This window comes from Python bivittatus, unplaced genomic scaffold (genome assembly GCF_059951505.1).
Source record: "Python bivittatus isolate LINGU-HERP-01145 unplaced genomic scaffold, Pbiv_v1 ctg000070_np1212, whole genome shotgun sequence".
NCBI lineage: Eukaryota > Metazoa > Chordata > Lepidosauria > Squamata > Pythonidae > Python > Python bivittatus.
This window is the reverse complement of record NW_028277034.1, coordinates 11984783-11998770: the sequence shown is the minus strand read 5'-3', so window position 1 is coordinate 11998770 and position 13988 is coordinate 11984783. Positions and strand designations below refer to the sequence as shown.

The 13988-nt window shown below is 35.0% G+C and overlaps 1 protein-coding gene and 1 long non-coding RNA gene across 5 annotated transcripts in view; one reads left to right on the top strand and one right to left on the bottom strand.

The window, feature by feature from the left end:
• The window catches only part of GLRA3 (glycine receptor alpha 3), a 56814-nt gene that overhangs the window by 2457 nt on the left and 40369 nt on the right, over positions 1–13988 (bottom strand). Inside the window, exons 6-8 of the mRNA XM_088132118.1 lie at positions 6384–6521; positions 4730–4944; positions 3789–3935 (exon numbers count right to left, since the gene is read on the bottom strand). Of these exons, the coding sequence (XP_087988244.1) occupies positions 3789–3935; positions 4730–4944; positions 6384–6521 (500 nt within the window). The remainder of the gene's footprint in view (positions 1–3788; positions 3936–4729; positions 4945–6383; positions 6522–13988) is intronic.
• The window catches only part of LOC148216844 (uncharacterized), an 89196-nt gene that overhangs the window by 51616 nt on the left and 23592 nt on the right, over positions 1–13988 (top strand). The window lies entirely within an intron of this gene.

Genomic DNA, 13988 nt, shown 5'->3' with positions numbered 1-13988 from the left:
TTCAGGATTCTGTACTGTATCAATAGAGTTCCAGTATTGATTCTGTTTCCTGACCTGGTCTGCCTTGAAGGGCTGATACCTGGCTCAGACACTAAATGGGGGGGAAAAGTCTTGGAATGTGAGTATGACTCAGAGTATGTGATGTGGCTACAAAAATGTTAAATGCTATTGTAGGCTGCTTAAAAAGGAGTGTTGTTTCTAAAATATGGGATGTGATAGTTTTACTGGATTCCACTTTGATCAGATTCCACCTTTGTCTAGATAAACTGGAACAAGTTTAGAAAAAGGCAGTGAAGTTGGGTGACTAGCAAATAAGTCATATGAACAGAAATTGAAAAGAAAAGGGTGTGGCTAGGGGTGGGCCTGGGCAATGCAATAAGACTCTTTAAATGCCTGGGTAAAAGGATGTCCCATCAAGACTTGCTCTCTGTCTTCCTTCAGAGTGCAAGATACATAATAGTTTATTTAAATGATAAGAAGCTAGATTCCATTGAGTGCTTGAAAAAACTTCTGTATAGTAAAAAGTATTTGTCAGTGGAACCAATTACCCAGAGAAATGGTATGTTTCCTTTTACTGAATGTGTTCACAAAAGGCTAAAATAGCCATCTGTTGGGGACGTTTTATTTTAGATTCCTGCACTGAGCAGGACTCAATCACCTAAATGCCCATTTCAAACTATGATTCTGATTCTAGTTTAATAATGGGCCAATTTGCATTTTAATTTTGACAAGTCATCACATCAGAGAGTTTGCCATATCATTTCTTCATGACATATGTTATATTCTTAAAGAGCTACTGTTTTTAGGAGATTTTTGCATATATATATGAGTTATCCACAATTGAGATTGATTAAAAATGTTTTATATCACACAGTCAAATGAATACAGCCATATAGAAAATTGCTTTGAAAACCTGAAGATGGAGCCAAACCAATTAAAAAAAATAGCGTAAACTTAATATAGAAATTCACATGTGTGGCTAGCAACAGCAAGCATACAAAACACTTTTATGGGCTTCCTGCAACTACTGAAGCCCACAGAACCAATGGAAGGAAATTTAAAGTGGGCATGACACTAATAATTGTATATGTTGTTTTTCTTTTGTATTTTTGTTTAGTGATTTTGTATACCATTCAGAGTCGTGCTATTTGAGTTGGGCAGCAATAAATGTTTTGAATAAATGGATGGATGGATGGATAGACAGAAAAGCAAACCACGGGTTACTAACAAATAGATATGACTCACAGACATAGAAAATAAAAATAAAATGAATGCTTATTATACAACTGAAAATTGTTTTTCCTTTAAAACATGTGAAGGACTGCTTTTGCTGTACTTCATAACAGGCAATTGTCCATAAAGTCACAGAATAGTCCTGACTATATGAACAATAAATTCCAATTCTGCAAAGAATATTGACTATTATCATCTTCAGTCCAGCAGGCATGGCAATCTTGCTATAATATAGCAAGCACTGTTCACTAAAATTTTTTAGTGAGTTTTGTATTAAATTTGAAGATGTTGCTTAGCCATTATGCTTTTTATTATTCATAATGGTCTCTTAACCATAGTTAGTGCAATAATAATTTCTTTACTCTTTCTGCAGTTAGCAGTATATGGCTTGTCTTGTCTAGGCTTAGATGCTAAGCATGTCAGGCTCATGTAATACTTAGATGGAAACCAAAAATAAATTCTGGAGCTTTATGTGAGACTGGGAAGTTGACAAATCTTTGCTGGAAGAAGATAATAGTAAAACACAAGTTTTATTTGGGAGCATCCTGAAGTACCTGTCAGGGTCTACGCAAGCAACTATCGAAAGGCTATTAGAAAGTCATTAGAAAAATTATAATGTAGACAAATAGTTACTAAATTGCTAGTAGGTACAAATGTTAGTTTAGACAAGAACCATAACTTGTATATGCGCTTTCTTGTTCCTGCCGTAAAAGTCAAGAGGGAGGATGGACAATAAACAACAGAGGCCAGGTGCAGCGTTTTCTCCCCGAGAGGCACCAGCAAGGCCAGATGACTGTGGGACCAAAGAAGAGGCGCTAAGGAATCAAGCGGGAAAATTAGAATAGAGGGGGGTTAAAAGGAGAGCCCTGGATGGGGAGGGTTAGTCTCAGCAATCTATGGAATCCTGTATGCTGCTTCTCAATAAAGAAATCTTTACTGGAAACAAACTGACTCCAGAGGATTTACTGGACTTGGGAACTGAGTGTGCAGACTCTGACAGTACCTGCTTGAGTAATATTTAAGGTAAGGGTATCAGTGGTAGGATACAATTGGTGAAAATGTTAAAATCTACCTCACAATCACCAGTCACCATTGAGGGATCCACATGTTGTAAAGATGAGGAATGGTTATAAATGAATCAGGCCATATTAAATCATTTTGATTTAATGTGTATAATGTGTTAAGCATATGTGTGCCCTTTACATAGAAGTGATCTGGAAGAACCTGTTTGGTCACTGCAATAGCAGACAGACAAATATTACCTTCTGAATATTGAGTATGGGACCAGACCAGGGTATGCTGATTCTTTAAAAAGATTGTCGATGTAGACATGCAAGTTGGAACATGGTAAACTAAGAAACTACACATATTCTTTCAAATCTGCAAGCTCTTTAAATCAGCCAACAATCTGTAAATATTGAAGAGCCTTTTTATTGCTGTGATTTAATATTTAATAGACTGTAAATCCAGTAGTTGTATGCGCAGAAGGAAAATGGGTTTAACTGTATTCAGTACTTCAAATATGAAGTAATACAGTATGAGGCATAAATAATCTGTATCCGTGTCATGTAATGAGCTCAGTCTGAGAAAAAAATATGATTTAGAATTTCAAAAAAGCATCATCCATACATAGGCATTGCTGCCGCTTGACTTTGGCACTTTATAATCCAGATATAATCCTTGCTTATTTTGACATCTCCATTCTAAGAATTTATAAGCCATGCAGAAGTATGCAGAAATCTCATAGTTATTTAATGCATAAGGATTGTAGATATTGTTTTAGGATAAAATGAATTCTCTAGCCCTTCCTTCCGTTAAGGTACTTACCACAGAATCAAAAAAAAATATGCTTTAATGTGGAAAAACCTTCTACATCCACACATTATTTCCCCTTGCATATCCTCTGCCCCCAGTTGCCATAAGATCAACCATGGCACTTATAATTCCCATTTTACAATTATATTCTTTGATATTTTGCCTACTGCTATCCCATTGTTATTTTGTCAACAGCACATAGATTTATCTTCAATTTATTGCACCACTGTTTAAAATGAATTCTGAGTTATAAAAAAATAAATAGTTTTGAATATGTAATCTGAACGCTTGTACCTTGCATGCTTGCAGCATCTATTTGATCTGAAAAAAACCTCTTGCCTCTCCCCCACATAAAAATAGAAATGCATTGTGAAGTAAGGTTGCTTTTTCTTTTCACTTAAAAAGCTAGACGTATTTATTATTTTTCTTCCATGTGATAATTTTGGAAATAATGTTAAAATATCTCAAATCATCAGTTTCCATAACAAAGCAATCTGTTAGTATTTTGATGACGTTAAATTCTGCAGAAACGTCTGCAAGACTTTTCACTTAAAATACTTACTTTGAAGACATCACAGGAATTTGTGGATTACATATGCTTTGTGCTGACCTTATCCAAAAGTCATTCTAGATCAACACATTGTTTATACAAATCACTTTAGAAAAATCTACCATTGTTATAAAACTGTCAGAATTTTCTGGCTGCTTATATTTCTCTAATGTGTGCTTGTCATATATACCTTATTCTTCTTCCTCTTTCGGTGAAATCTCAAAAGTTCTTTATGTTGTCTTGACACAAAATTTACAGCTGCATATTCCAGAAGTGCCGAGAACACAAAAAGCAAGCAAACAGCCATCCAGATGTCAATAGCCTTGACATATGATACCTATAAATAGTACAGAGTAGAAGATTGCTGGTGTAAAAACATAGATAGGACGTGTAATGTCTCCAAATCTCAAGGGAAGAAGATGTGCCCAAATCATAGTCAGAGTTAGCTACATTAGAAGGGTAAAAGAGAAAAATGTATACATCTTAAAAGCAACATTGTTGGAAAGGCCTTTTACACTCAGAGCAGTATCTTTAGACTTTACCATGACATTCCATATTAAGCAGAAATATGTTAGATCACCTGAAGTAATCACCACAGTTTATTCATAGTACAAGGGAACAAACTTTGACCTGAGTAACTGAATACGTGGTACTCCGTTTATGATGCTTTATGTCTTGCATCATTCAACACAGTACAAGAATGATCAGATATACAAATCAAGTTGACATAATTGCCACAATATGTTCTCTATAAAAATGAAATTTTATTTATTTATTTACAATTTATTTATTTACTTTTTTTTAGTAACAACTTACTTTTCTTATGGCAATGGATATGAAATGGCTTGACTAATGCTACTTCTCAATAATAGCTAAGATTACAGAAGGACACACAGAGCCATATTACAAAAGTAAATAGTAATCCATACGGTATCATAAAACTTGCAGCAATAATATGCCTTTTTTAGAAAAATATATATATCTTGTAAGATGACAATAGCTTCTTTTACCTTTCCATATCCAATTAATTTCAATATAGCTATTAGAATGTAAGAAGAACAGTTTTGATGGCTATGTGTGAGAGACAATTCTCCATAATCAACCAAAAAGGAAGCATTCAGATGTGCTTACCTTTGGGAGTGAAGCTCGTGATCCCGAACTCTGTGTTGTCATTGTAAGTACAGTTGTTATACCTAGGGCCACTCTGGCTGGAGCTGCATCCATATTGATCCAGAATGACACCCATGACAGTATGACAATCAAGAGACTGGGAATATACATTTGAATGAGATAATAACCCATCTGCCTTTCCAGATGGAATCGAACTTCAATGCAGGTAAATTTGCCTAGTTATAATAGAAAAGAACTGTTAGAGGAACCAGACATATTTCTTTATCAGATGCATTTGATACAATGACAGAATAACGTTAACTATGTTTTGCTTGTAATGTATTATAACATTCTTCGCTAATTGTTCATTCATTCATTCATTCATTCATTCATTCATTCATTCATTCATTCATTCATTGTATCTCTACTCTACAACTCCTATAGTTCTCATTCAGAATCCTGGAAGAAAAAAGAAAGAGCTTTTAATGACCTGCTTGTGAATTTCAGTCAATGTGATTAAGCCATTTTTGCTTGGAATAGCATGCTTATAACTGTCAAATTGCATGGTTATAATGATCAAACTCTGTGTAAGCAACCTGACTATATCTAAATTCTACACAGTACCCAAAGTTAGGCATATGAGGCAGAATATCCTACAAGTATTTCCAGGATGGTTCCAGATTTAATTTTACATAGAATGTATCCATTTAAATGACTTTAAATCAAATAACATTATTTTTAAGGGGTTTATTGTAAACATAATTAAGGATGGATCCACTTCAGTAATAATGTTAATAATTAATAATTGGCTGCCTAAAACTCACTTTCCTCTGTAGGGTTGTAGGGTTGATGCTAACAACAAACAAGAGGAATGCAAAAATACATGCAAAATATAATTCAAAAATTTGGTGAGTTTCTTTGAAATCAGGACACTAATCAACATGTGACTATTCCTATTTATTACATTATGATCATTTTCTTTAATCAACAGTGGGAAAAGCACAGCTGTTCCCAGTGAACATAAAGATGCTTGATTTCCTGTTTTGATAAATATCCAGTAGCAGTCCAGATCTAAACCATTTTTATATGAAAAATAAGCCAATAAGGGAGCAGCAGCAGAATCATTACTGCATCATAATGACATAGAAGTTAGAAAGCTCTTTTCCTGAATCAGCATTCTCTGTGGTTTAAAAATATTGTTATTTACACATTATGATCATCTTTAAAGTCCCTGACTCTGGAGGTAGCAAATTAAAAAATAAATAAATGAAAGTGTCCCAGTAAAAAGAATAATGTATTTGAAACTGAGGACAAAACCTTCAAAATACTATAAAACAGGACTCTCAAGAATGCAACCTATAATGTTTTGCCTAATTTTGTTTGTATTCATGCAAATTCTCTAATTTCTACAATTTTCACAAACAAAAAATTATGCCTTGAGTTTATTTATTTCACAATACTGGATTGTGTATGGTCTAATATTTCATAGTTAATGTTATCACAACATTATGTGACAACCATGATGCCTATTATGAAACTCTTCTCTTACATGTAAATATTCCCTGGCCAAGAATCATTACTGCCCTGTGATTACATACATGTTTGAATATATTGTTGGAGAACAAAGAGCTACAAATGTTCTTTCATTTGTCAAAACATTGAATAGTTTTCTCACCCGTATTGTAGAATTTGGTGCAGTAACAAAGATCTTTATCTTCCTTCAACAAAAACTGTGGCAAAGTGAGTCCTTCAGCTACTTGTACAGCACCATTTTCTTGCCATTCAAATACAAGATCATTCATTGTATAACCAACTAGGAAAGAAAGTAAAAAATGTTGAATGAAAATTACATGCATTTAGTGCCAAATATTTATCCAAATTAAACAAGATACGTAGGATCATAAAGAATTTTGTCAGATAAAAATCTCTGTATCATTTACGTATGGACCTTATAAAATTATGACTTAAAGTGTATTAATTTCTGGAGTGATGTATAGATTCTGTACTAGTCATGTAATATTATCTGCTGTATTAATTCTGATGCAGAAAAAGACAAGCTTTTACCTTGATGGAGGTGATTTGCCAATAACCTTACCATATACTTAAAAGCAACCTGATCCAACTAATGATATAGTATAGAAAGGTAGCATTATTGTGATGATAAGTCACATGTAAAATTTAATTATAATTAGACCAATTCAAGGCTAACAGTCCATTAATCTTAATAGTGATGATGTTAGAGATGTACATTATTTTGGGATGAATTCTGAACTGCCTCTAGGTGATTTTTACTAATAGGGATCACAAGTTCCCCAAAAGCAGTAGAGGAAGTTCTAAATCACTGAACTAGACCCAGATATTCTAAAAGTGTTATTAAATGGGCCCTATAAAATATTGCTAACAACAAAACTGCAGGAACTACAGAGAGCCAGTTTGGTGTAGTGGTTAAGGAACTGGCCTAGAAACCAAGAAATGCTCGAGGTTTTACAATCCAGATCTCAGCAACAAATGGAACCAAAACAGGCAGTTGTACAAGCTGGAGTGAAACAGGCAGGGGCTTCAAATATCACACTACTAACTTTCAGTGGATAATGGGAAACTCAAGGAAGCTTCAGAAAGATGCCTATTTTTCCTTTATTGCTTATACAAAGGCTTTGGAATGTACAGACCACAACACATTGTAAGTACCCCTTAGAAATGTGGGCATACCTGGCCACTTGTCGAAGAATTTGTATACAGGTAGTCCTCAACTTACGACCATTCATTTAACAACCATTGAAAGTTACAACAGTGCTGAAAAAAGTGACTTATGACTGGTCCTCACACTTATGACTATTGCAGCATCTCCATGATCACATGATCAAAATTCAGGCGCTTGGCAATCAGCAGGTATCTACAATGGTTGCAGCATCCCAGTGTCACATGGTCACCATTTGTAACCTTCCCAAGGGCTTCCAACAAGCAAAGTCTGTGTGGGAAGCCGGATTCACTTAATGACTGCATGATTTCCTAGCTACTGCAGTAATTCACTAAACTGCAAAAAAGGTCATAAAATTGGGCATGATTCACATAACTACCACGTCACTTAGCACTTGAAGTTCCAATCCCAATTGTGGTCGTAAGTTGAGGATTACCTGTAATGGCTAGGAAGCAACTATTAAAATAGGCTATGGAGCAAGTAATGTGTTCAAAATTGGGAAAGGATTGCATCAATCTGTGTAATGGAAGGCATGTGTAAGGACGATACTGGAATGGAGGATCAAGGTTATCAGGATGGAGGGGGCGCATTCCTGGAGAGGTTATAGGGCAAGTGCTTCCTCGGCCTGCAGCAGAACCGTGAGATGAAGAAGCTGAGACTAGCCCCTCCCTCGAGTCTCACAGGGTATATCCACTAGTTGCTTTAGCATAGGTTTAGTCTGGTGAGATTCTGTCTATTAGGTGCAAGCTAATAAAGGAACCATACTGGACCAGACTGCCTCGTTGTTATTCTTGGGCTGGGCCTGACAATCTGCATATAATCACATTTATTTAACTTATATGCAAAATATATCAAAATGCTGGATTAGGAAGAACTGAAATTGAAATTAATGTTAATGATACCACAATGATACCTAGGAATGAGGAAGACTCAAGGAATTTTTTGTTGAAGGTGAAAGAAGCAAGTACAAAAGCTGGTCTGCTGCTCAGTATTAAAAAATAATTAAGATTTTGTCAAGAAGAAATGTCGACCCAGTACAAGGGACAGAGCAAAAATGGAAGAATATTCCTAAACTTTATTTTGCTAGGCTTAAAAGTTCACAGGGGGATGGTGTCTGTGGCCATGAAAAAGAATCATCTGCTTCATGGAAAAAAAGTCTATGATTGATCTAAACAAAATATTAAAGTGCAACGACATCATACTGACAACAACAATATGTATTGTCAAGGCTATGATTTTATCAGTTATAATATATAGCTGTGAAAATTGGATCATCAGAAAGCCTGAACAAAAAAAAATGATGTGTTTGAATTGTGGTGCTGAAGAAAATGGTTGAGAATAACAGCATGAAAAACAAAAATTCAGTACTAGATAAAAGAAAACAGACAACTCACTGGAAGCACTAATAGCAAAACTAAAGCTCAACTATTTTGTACATATAATGTGAAGTCAAGAGATATTGAAAAGACGCTGATGCTTGGAAAATTGAAAGCAGTTGAAAGAAAGGCTGACAGAAGACAAAGTGGCTAGATACTCTCACAAGCATAAGCTTACAATGACATATGAACATGTTTTTTCCCCCCTTTGTCGTATTTCTTTCACTTTTCTGTTAAAGCACTTTCTATATGTTTTTTCTTTTTCTTCTTCTTTTCAATTATAAAAAGGAAATAAATAAACAAAACAAGCTCACAAGCGCTCAGTGAAACTGCTACTGATAGACACTCCTGGAGAAGTTATTCCATTGGGGCAGAAAGAACTGAACGACAACTGCCCTTCAGATCCACCCCATCTCCTAGTTTTGTATGCAACCCAGTGATGATCTAGATGTTTTCCTCAGCTATAAAGAGACAGAAGAAATTGCCTTGTTCTTCTGAAAGAATATATGGAACAAGACAAACGTTTTATCTAATCGTGTTGGGTTTTGCATTGAGGTATATATAATGCAGGTACACAACAAAGTATATCGCAAAACAACCACAAAAGGGAAAACAGAATTTGTTTTAAAAATGCCCTGGAAATGCCTTTCACATCTTCTTTCAAAGCATCCTCCACATACAATATTCTATTCAGGATGAAGCATGTAAAGTTTCATAATGTTTTACATACTTTAGCTTTTGTTCTTGCAACAGCAACAACAAAAATTGTACAATTTTCATTCATCTGACTCCATCAACATACTTTTAACATTTCTGCTCCTAGAAAAAAATCTCAAAGAATACTACTTAATGGAACAGTTATGTAATACATTGGTTCAACATCCCTTCCCCACCCCCACCCCCATTGCAGTTAGAAAGTACTTGTGAATCCCCTCATTCTGGTTAGAATAACTTTCAGTTTCAAAGCTACAGCTTTCCTATCCTCCCTCCTCCCTGAATTTTCATTATATGGAGAGCTTTGTGAGAAATGTTATATTCATTTCAAAGGAGATCCAAGGGAATCCAGGTAATTATGAGCCAGACAGCTTGGTGTTTGTTCCAGACAAAGGGGTAGAACTGGTACTCAAAGAAGAAAAAAAACATTAGACATAAAGAGCAATAAGTCTTGCTGAAAGAACAGCAGCGTGGATTCTGCAAAAGTAAATCCTGCCTTACCAACCTTTTCAAGGATGAGTTTCGTTTTGTTTTTTGAAAACATCAACAGAAATGTTGCAGTTAACCCTGTCAACAATGTGAACTTGGATTTTCAAAAAGCCTTGGACAAAGTTCTTTATCATTTTTTAAATAATATTTTCGTTAAAAGTTTTAACTACAATAATAAAAGATAATACAAACTAAAAAGAAAAACAGAAATAATAAAAGGTGCAAAAAAGCAAAAAAAGAAGGTAAAAGTTGAAAGAGAAAGGAAAAGAAAAGAAAAGAAAAAGAAAAAAAAACCTAATAGAGTGACTTCCCACCCTCATGATGACAAGTATAAACCATTTCACCTCCCCTTATTTAACAAATATAAAGTTTTTGATCCCGTAACTCAGTTCTTAACTATAGGCAAGTCCAGTAAATGTCTTTTTCAATCCAGGTGTCAGCAAAAAGTCCAAACAAAGCCCTAAAATAATCACATTCATTAACAAATATAAAACTCATCATTCCATATCTCAACTCTTAACTGTAAGTAAATGCACACAATGTCTTTTCCAATCCAGATGTCAGCAAGTCCAGAAAGAATCCCCCAAAATAACAACATATCCCATTTGAACCCTGATCAAATAAGCCAACATTATATTCCTTCTTTTTACATAAAATGATCTTGCTCTTGAATCCATTTGAATGATCATTATCCCTGGTCTTGAATTTCTTCAAAACTTCAAAACAAGCCTCTTTTGTAAGTCCAGCAGGAAGAAATTATTCCAATTACTCTCTTGAATTGGCATTTTTATTTCTTTCTTAATTTTTAGACCCTCATTTGATTTTTTTTTTAATATCCAGTGATAAATTCTTATTCATGTTCTCCATAATCATGTCATCTTCTGGTGTAACAACTTCTTCTGGAACAGGGTATTCATAAAAACACACAATATAGCTGACAATGTTGTTTCAAAGTCCCATTGCCATTCCTCAACAATATCTCTGAATGCCATTATAAGTTGCATATCTTGTTATGTCTCCAATATTGAAAATAATATTTTTTTCCATGAAACTGAATTTATTCTTTAAAATTAACTTCAAAGTCTTAATATTCAAAATCAAATATTCTAACTTTTTCTGAGCCCTTAATCTGTTTAAAACTTTCTATAACCAAAACCTTGTCTTGCTTTTTGCTGTTTATTTTGAATTCTTAAAGCTTATAAAGATACATTTTCATTTTCTTATATTGAAAGTATTCACCCGGTATTTCCAGTCTTGTCATTTTGAAGGTGTCTAACTTCTTTAAAGCAGATAATAGGCAATTTCCAAGGTGATTAGCAAAGGAAGTACAAACGTAGTGTCCTTTGAAGGCTCCGACTGCGGCTGCAGCAAGAATGGCCAATTCCCTTGTCTCCCGGTTCTCCCACCCTCCTGAAATCACTGCCTTGCAGTGTCCTCATAAGGAGTAACCATATGAAGCACAACATAGGCAATCTCACATCTTCTCTTTCTCTAGAGAGGGTCTAAGGAGCTGACCTACTGACCTACTTGTCAGCTCCTTGTTCTTAGCTGTAATTGTTGGCTCCATGAAGCATGGGACCATCTTCTTCCCCAGAAGTTGACAAAGTTCTTTATCAAAAGCTTTTGGGTTAACTTAGAAGTTATGGGATAAGAAGGCCTATCACTTGATAGATTATTAACTGGTTAAAAGCAGAACACACGGAGGAGGAATTAATGGACAATTTTGTCAATGGAAAGAAGTAAGAAGTGGGATTTCATAAGGATCTTCCTGAAACTGGTGTATTTTAACTTGTTCATAAATTAACTTGCCTTAAAAGTAAACAGTAAGCTGGCCAAGTTTATGGATGACATTAAGCTACTCAGAGTGGTAGAAACCAAAAGTATATGGAAAGGAAGTCAGCAGAACTGACTTGAAAATGTTTAAAATACTTGTAAGTTTATCTAGGAGGAGTGACAAGGAAAAATGGAATTTGTATGTCATAATAATGAAAAGTCATGTTCGTTTCCTATTTCAATTTATTAAGGCATCAGTAGTGTGTAGAACAGCTGCAGTGTTTTGAGTTGATAGTTCCAGGCCATTCAGAGAATTAGAAAAGAAAGCACAGAACAAGCAAGTCCTACCAGAATATTTAGTTTATTCAAAATAAGTCACTGGTGACAAATGCAAATAATTATTATTATATCAGATAGCAAGCGAGTTAACAGCAATGGTTTTTTATTTCAAACACAAGAAAAACCTGTAATTCAGAATAAAATATTAAGACAATACACACACACACACACACACAATAAATTCTGACTACAGCTGGAGTCATAGTCATTCAAAAATAATTAGTACAAAATTTAGGTATAACAGTGAAAGAATATAAGTGAAAAAAAAAATAGAGAAAATGCAATTAAAATAAAATAAAATAATGTCTACAGAGATTCTCAGAGGAAACATGTCTAGGCCACAGAGTTACCATTAACTGTATTTCCCAAACTATAAAATGAAGGATATCTACAACAAAAGGAGGCGAGGAAAGAAAATAAACCTGTCGAGCCTTCAGACATTGAACAGTTGTGTGGATGGGTGAAAACTGGTAGGAAGCTAGACATGAGCTCCCATAATGATAACTGGGACCTACGGATGATGATAATCAATAGAGTACTTTTAGGTGGATTTGTCAGGATGCAGGTGATTCTTAAGGAGTTACCTAATGGGTAAAAATTAATGGAGAAAATGGAAGTTGTCTAGAATGGGAGAGGGCTGGATTAAAAAGAGCTTTTTAAAGCCAAGCACAATGTGCTCCCATCTGCTTTATTACAGGGCAGATTCACCTAAACACCACTAAGAGAATGCGTCTATCCATGCGTCTCTGCTATCTACGTAAGGATTATATACTGCCCCTGCTGCAATATCTCTCAGGAAGGACAGAAATGTATTACAGTCATCTTCTTCTTTCGGACTCTAACCATGCTACCCTCAATACAGAAGCCAAATATTCTGTGGCTGCAGTGAAAAAAAGGCAACTGTTGCAAATGTGACAAATCTGTGAGCTTGGATTCATACCACTAATTTTATTTTATTGGTGTTATCTTTCTGGGTTTATTTATACAATAAATAAATAGTATTATATTTTGATGCTGATTTGGTTTGGTTTGATTTGATTTGAGGATGGCTAGGAAGTGTTTGACAGTGGGTATGAGTTAAATAAATAAATAAATAAATAAATAGCCGTGGGTAAACTGATGTGACAACATCCACATAGAGGCATGATTATAGCAAACTCAACCACAGATCAGGTCGTTTGTCTTGTTGGTAGTTTATATTGTAATGGAGGTTTTGCTTCCTCTTTTAACTCTTTCTTATTTATAGTCCTTGGATTTCTTGTGGGATTGCTTAAGTGGTTCATTCTTGCCTACATAATAAAAGCTGACAATTATGTTTGATGGAGGTTTGACGTTAAGGGAATCAAAAGTGATGTCTTCCTTGTCCCAGTGATATATGGCTTAAGAGTTTATAGCCAGCCCATCCCCAAGGCTATTGGAAAATGTAATGAGAAGATTAAATAATTGTTCATGGTGAGTTGTACAGGTTCAGCATACTCCTGAGCCCTGATTGTAAGAATTTGCCATCAGTAGTGTCAACGCTAACAGTGTTGGTCAGGTTGAGAGAACAGAGCATAACTGCTATTATATGATTTGCTGCCCCACTCTCTAAATTGTACCCTCAGTTTGGATCAAGGTTTGTGCAAACCTAATACTGTGTTCAAACTAGGAAGTCAGAAACACTGATTACATGGAACAGTTGCCTTATGTAATAAAATTGATGGCATTATGCATGAGAAGGAGTCTAGCAGGCCTGTCTAGTTGGAAAAGGATCCCACTTTGCAGGAAAAAATGAGTGCCTTCAATGGTGTCTTTAATTACATCCTGTGTACAGCAATTCTAGTAGCAATGTGGAATAAAGATAATATGAAAAAGGACACAAGGCTGACCTTTTCAACTAAGATTGTGTATG